Below are 6,805 nucleotides of genomic sequence, written 5' to 3'. Positions count from 1 at the left end.
AACTTTAATAATTTCATAATTCATTTTAGAATTGTTATGCTATGATTTTGTTGATATATAAAAATATTTTTAAAAATACAAACACACTTCTCAGTTATTCAATGAATTAAAAAAAAAGTAATGAATAGAATCACTAAGAACATAATGGATATTTGCAGCCCTAGCGGACACATTTTATTCCATCCAGCCACCTGGTGTTTTATCGTGTGGACGTGCGTGACTTAGTAAAGCTTTAGCCGTTTGTAAATGAACCAAACATGTGGCGGCCAGTATGTGATACATCTCTGATCAAAACATGGTCCTGACCCACAGCCTGTCTAATGCAGGCGTTCTCTAACATTTTGAGAACCACTGCTATATACATTACAACATCTAAAATACATTGAAAGGTATAACAACGTATAGGTTGTTAGACCGCGTTGTTAGCCTATACGTATATGTTATGTTTATTTATTTGACATGAACTTCACAATCACATTGGACGAATCAGATACATTGCTCAAAGTGTATATGTATAGCACAAGTGTTAGTTTTCAACATCTGTTCACAGGAGGCTTTTTAAAATAGAATAGAAAACCCAATCAAGCCCAATCAAGTACAAAACAAGAATACATATCATTTATATATACTAGTAATTAACATCATCAAAATCAGACCCAATACATTAACTTGTGAAACAAAAGTAGACGTAATCATTCAAATCTGTGTGAGACTATTCATGTGAGCAGCACAGCACAGTGGATTTGATTTCCACCATAATGTGAGTCCTCAAAGCAGACTGTCCAAAGGACTTCTTACACATGGGAACGATACAGTCACCACTTGTTGAAGCTGGTGACGTTACTCTACCAGAGCTCTGACGTCTAACAACCAGTCCAGAACACAGAGGTGGAACATGATTATGTAAACATTTAACCTGACCTGAGGCGATTCTTAAAAATGTTTTCTAAATCCTAACAGTTTTTTTTGGAAAAAAAAAAAAAAAAATGTTTCAAGATTTTTCGAAAATAGCAGATCTACAAGCTCATAGTGTGGCACTCGGTGCCTATGAGCTCGTATATCTGCTATTTTTGAATAGCGAAAGAAATCTAAAGTGACACAGAGGCGTTCCAGGTCTTAAAGGGTTAAAAAAGTATTTGATGGAACATTTTCAAAAGTAAAAAGGTTGTGTTTTCCTAAAATACTGAAATGGTGCCATACCATCTCATTGGTTTGGTGTTTGTATTACATTACAGTCATTTTAGCAGACACTTTTATCCAAAGCGACTTACAATAAGTGCATTCAACATAGGTAGGGAACGAAAACTACTAATCACCAGAAGTCTCAAGTGCATTCTCTTCTAAAACAAGCAACTAAGAGTATACCTAGCGCTAAGATATTGTATATTGATGTTGTTGGTTTTAAGACCGTTTGAGAAGTTTGTGACCATGATGTAATGCAATATGACAAGTTCATGCGGTGAATATTGGGAAAAAACATCCTATGTTTGGGTTCTTCTATGAAACAACATCAGCTTACTAGTACTGTTATACTTGAGCCAAAGATGGTGACTGTCTCTCACACGCACACACACACACACACACTATCCGTTGTTTCTCAAACCAGGAACTCCTTAACCTTAATTGTTACCTTCATCTCTCTCTCTCTCTCTCTCTCTCTCTCTCTCTCTCTCTCTCTCTCTCTCTCTCTCTCTCTCTCTCTCTCTCTCTCTCTCTCTCTCTCTCTCTCTCTCTCTCTCTCTCTCTCTCTCTCCAGGGTAAAGCCTATGGACAGATGCTGTTGGATCTGGAGCTGAAAGGGCTGCCTGACCTCAAGTCACTGGTGGACTGAAAGACAGACGGACAGACAGAGTGTATGAGAAGTGAAAGAAGCATCAAGTCACTCATTTTGCTGCTTTTTTTCACCATCAGACACACATCTCAAGTCCATCCAGCAACAACATCCATTAGATTTCATTAAGCTAATTTAATCCAGGTCCACTTTCACATGAGACGTCCTTGTACAAAACACACACACACACACACACACACACACACACACACAGTGCTGTTCTCCAAGACTACATGGTCCAGTTTACGTTGATATGTTTCCGTTCGTTTCATTCTGTGTCTCTCTCATCTCTCCTACTGATGAACAAACAGTGGCCTTGTTTAAACCATTTAAGCCTTATATTTAGTCTAGTGACAAAAATAACGATCTACAAGCTTGTAGATCTGCCATTTTCCCTATTTTTGGCAAAAATACGAAAATGAGTTTGAAAACCCTTTTTGATACGTTTAGAAAATGTTCGACGCCGGGGGGGAAAAGTCGTTTAACCCATTAAGACCGGGAACGCATCTGTTACGCAAAAATAGCAGATATACAAGCTCATAGATCTTGTAGATCTGCTATTTTCTTTTAGCAAATCTTGATTTTTTTTTTTGCAAATCTTTGAATATATATATATTTTTAAAGCAAACATTTGTAACTCAAATCTTTGCTACTGGGGGGGTCCCTGGAACAAAACATTTTGAGATGGGGGGGGGGGGGGGGTCTGAGGACAAATACATTTTGGTGGCCCTTGACATGAAAATGTTTTGAGAACCACTGATTATAGCATTATATATGCGTTTTTTCAAAAAACTGTCAGGATTTAGAAGACTTTTGTAGAATCGCCCAGAAGCAAAGATTTGAGTTACAAATGTTCGCTTTAAAAAAAACTACATATTCAATGATTTGCACATATTTTCATGATTAAAGAAAATAAATAAATAGCAGATCTACAAGATAATGGTTAAAGTGGTTAAAATCTAAAAATGACAGAGATATACGTTCCCGGTCTTAACGTGTTTTAAAAAAAACGTGCCTTTTTAATATTCTCACCTTGGCCCGACCTCGGAATCCAGCCAGCCAGGCCCACCACCACCACCACCGCAGCCCCCCAGGAATGGGGGGGGGCTACGCCACTGGCATGCTGGGCTGCTGGACTCCCCTTTAACCCTTTAAGACCTGAAGCCGATTCTAGAAATGTCTTAAAAAGTCCAACAGTATTCTGAAAAAAACCTATGTTTCTATATCAGTGGGGCTCAAACTTTTTCATGTCAAGGACCCCCAAAATGATATGTATTTGGCCGCGGACCCCCATCTCAAAATGTGTTGTTCCAGGGACCCCCAGAAGTAAAGATTTGAGTTTCAAACGTTTGCTTTAAAAAAATATTGATTCAAAGATTTGCACAAATGTTCTCGATTTTTCAAAAATAGCAGATCTACAAGCTCATAGCGCGGCACTCGGTGCCGCGCTATGAGCTTGTATATCTGCTATTTTTGAATAGCCAAAGTGTAAAAGAATGCTTTTTAGCTCAAATTTAAAAAATAACACAGATGCGTTCCAGGGCTTAAAGGGTTAAACTTAATCACTAACAGACCCCAAAGCCTGGGAAACACCAGACACACACAACATGCAGAAACCAAAAAAAAACACACACTTTGTTCTACATGATTACGCACGCTTTATGACAATAAATACCGTTTTTTGTTCTGTTTGTATAGGACTTCTCCAAACACCGTTAAAGGGGGGGGGGGAAAAAGGTTTTAGTCGTTATGAGACGGTAACAAACAAAAGGAACCATAGGATAAACAGTCCAGTACGCTACGCCAGGGCATGGGGAGAAAGAAACGCGAGGTTGCATGAGAAACGAAGCAGGACACATGCAGTAGAAGTTTAACCCCTTAAGACCGGGAACGCATCTGTGTCATTTTAAAGATTTCTTTGGGCTATTCAAAAAAAATAGCAGATCTACAAGCTCATAGCACGGCACCGAGTGCCGCGCTATGAGCTTGTAGATATGCTATTTTTTGGGGGGAAATCATGAAAATGTGTGCAAATCTTTGAATATATATATGTTTTTAACTCAAATCTTTGCTTCTGGGGGTCCCTGGAACAACATATTTTGAGATGGGGGTCCGCGGCCAAATTCATCTAATTTTGGGGGTCCTTGACATGAAAAAGTTTGAGAACCACTGATTCATTATAGCAACATAAGTTTTTTCAAAAAACGGTTAGGATTTAGAAGACATTTGTAGAATCCCCCAGAAGCAAAGATCTGAGTTACAAATGTTCGCTTTAAAAAAATATATATATATATTGAAAGATTTGCAAACATTTTCATGATTTTTTTCAAAAAAATAGCAGATCTACAAACTCATACTGTAGCGCGGCACTCGGTAAATAAATGACAGATGCTTTCCGGGTCTTAATGGGTTAAAACTTGTGTGGGGGGGAAACTAACTAAATAAAAGCCAGAATGTGAAACGCAATGGAGAGATTTAAGACAGGTTTTAAACCACTGTTGTAACTGGAGAAGGAAGAGAGTCAGGGATTTATTTGTCACTTTCTCATACAGGTACAGGCAGTGAAATGTTCCGTAGAGAACGCGCTAACACGCTAGGACGATATAAGAAAAAGATAATAATAGTAAATAAAGTAATAATACCGGATAATGAAGTAAAAATAAATAAAAATAAGATTATAATTATATGTAATATAGAAATAACTCGCTACTCTAACTCACTACTTTGAAAGAATATAACATATTATTGATCATTATCACTAATAATGTATTCGTAAGTTGATAAAAAAAACCTTGTCTTCCTAATAATTTATTCGTAAGCTGATCAAAAAAACCTTGTCTTCCTAATAATTTATTCGTAAGCTGATCAAAAAAAAACCTTGTCTTCAAATAAGTTTATCTCCTATCAGGACAGACAGGAGACATACTAACAAGCTCTCCCAGAAGGCATAACAGATGTTTATTATAAAAATGAAAATAAATCATTTATAGAATCCCCATTTCTAAAGCTTGGGGGGGGGGGAATCCGAGGTGTGAAAACTCGAAGCCCCAAACTCCGGTTACTCATTTCCTGTTTGTGTCACAAAACCCCCAAATGAATCAAAGATGGCAGCTCACACCAGTCCTCTGCTGTTGGAACGCATGCTAGAGGTTACTGGAGGTGAGGAGGGAGCTATTTCACTCACCAAGAACCTCTACAATAATAGTATGTCGGTTTCCACACATCGCTTCGAAACGATGACATAGTTTTCTCAAAATTAACCCATTTTAGACCGGGAATGCATCTTTAAGATCTCTTTGGGCTATTCAAAAATAGCAGATCTACAAGCTCATAGCGCGGCACCGAGTGCCGCGCTATGAGCTTGTAGATCTGCTATTTTTGAGACATCTTGAAAAGTTGTGCAAATCTTTGAATATATATATATTTTTTTAAAGCGAACATTTGTAACTCAAATCTTTGCTTCTGGGGGGGTCCCTGGAACAAAATATTGAGATGGGGGTCCGCGGCCTAATACATATCATTTTGGGGGTCCATGACATAAAAAAAGTTTGAGAACCACTGATATTAAAGCAACATTATTTTTTTTCAAAAAACAGACATCTGTAGAATGAATCCCCAGAAGCAAAGATTTGAGTTAAAAATGTTTGCTTTCAAAAACATATTCTAAGATGTGCACAAATTTTCACGATTTTTCTAAATAAAATAACAGATCTACAAGCTCATATGAGGTTGTAGATCTGCTATTTTTGAATAGCCAAAGTATAAAATAATGGTTATAGCTAAAAAAATCTAAAATGACAGATTGAATGGGTTAAAAATAGGTTAGTTATTCCATTGGGCTCAGAGTGAGATTTACTGGTGTGGAATATGTTGAACGTTGCCATATCCTGGATATTTTAGTTCAGCTATTTTCATTCACATCTTACGACCACAACAAGTGATTTTCCACTATATTGGACGTTTGGCAGCATCCCTTCAGTCTGTCCTCTGCCTTCAGTTCCTTCAGAATTCCCATAGATCATAAAGTGGTTCCCAGCTTTTTATCTGGATCAGCGGCCACTTGTTACATTAAGATTACAATCTTAGTGTTTTTGCCTATTATTTGGGAGTCCACTTGTAATAATACCCTCTCGGCCGGCCCGGTGGGCCCCGATCCACATGTTTGGAATCACTGTTATAGATTACAATGTGCCATGCTAAGATAGAACGCCACGTTTTGTTTCCAAAAGCAGATATTCTTTGAATAGCTTAATGCCTTATGGTGTATTTTCTTTGGTTTTGTGTTTTAACCTGAGTCGATTCTTAAAAAATGTTTTTTAAATCCTAAAAGTTTTTTTGAAAAAAATCAAAAAAGAAATGTTTAAGATTTTTCAAAAATAGCAGATCTACAAGCTCATAGCGCGGCACTCTTAATGGGTTAAATGAGATTATTATAAACTCTATGCCAGGGGTGGGCATACTTTTCGGGCACATGGTCACTTGGTTGTTAGGTTCACACTCCGAGCCTCCCCCCCCCCCCCCCCCCCCCACACTCCCATTATTCTTTCTCGTCTCTCCATCCGTCTCTCCGTCTCCTCCCCTCCCCTTCCCTTCCCTTTCTTCTCTCCTCTCCTCCCCTCTCTTCTCCTCTGTAAGTCAGAGAGTGTGAAGATGGTCGTTTAACATGGAAGTGCCTTTGTGTTAAACCTGGCCCAGGCTGTCAAAAAAGACACTTGTCTTTTTTTTTAGGACAGTAGCCCGTCCTTATTAAAGACAAGGAAGTTTGCACTATCTTTACATTATGACGTTGGGAAATAAGCGCAAGAAACAGACCGTCCGTCTACTCCCAAATATTGTCTGCGAAAAGAGCCGAGTTACGAGCTCAACAACATGTCACAACGCGAAGTGTTGTGAGCTTGTAGATAAGCTGTTTTAGCCAAATGTTCACCCCAGAATATAGGGACGCTAATATATGGTTCATGGAAGGGTTTTTCT

At 38.3% G+C, this 6,805-nt stretch overlaps 1 protein-coding gene across 1 annotated transcript in view; it reads left to right on the top strand.

Annotated features, from left to right (window-relative positions):
• Nucleotides 1–2,482, top strand: part of LOC308102327 (uncharacterized protein) — a 35,464-nt gene extending 32,982 nt beyond the window's left edge. The window contains exon 20 of the mRNA XM_080451992.1: nucleotides 1,757–2,482. Within this exon, the coding sequence (XP_080308118.1) occupies nucleotides 1,757–1,831 (75 nt within the window). The 3' untranslated portion in view covers nucleotides 1,832–2,482. The remainder of the gene's footprint in view (nucleotides 1–1,756) is intronic.
• Nucleotides 2,483–6,805: the final 4,323 nt, after the last annotated feature.

The sequence above is a fragment of the Gymnoscopelus braueri genome, assembly GCF_963280865.1.
Source record: "Gymnoscopelus braueri genome assembly, chromosome: 15".
Taxonomy (NCBI): Eukaryota; Metazoa; Chordata; class Actinopteri; order Myctophiformes; family Myctophidae; genus Gymnoscopelus; species Gymnoscopelus braueri.
The sequence above is the reverse complement of the archived record's forward strand: the minus strand, read 5'-3'. Positions and strand labels throughout refer to the sequence as shown.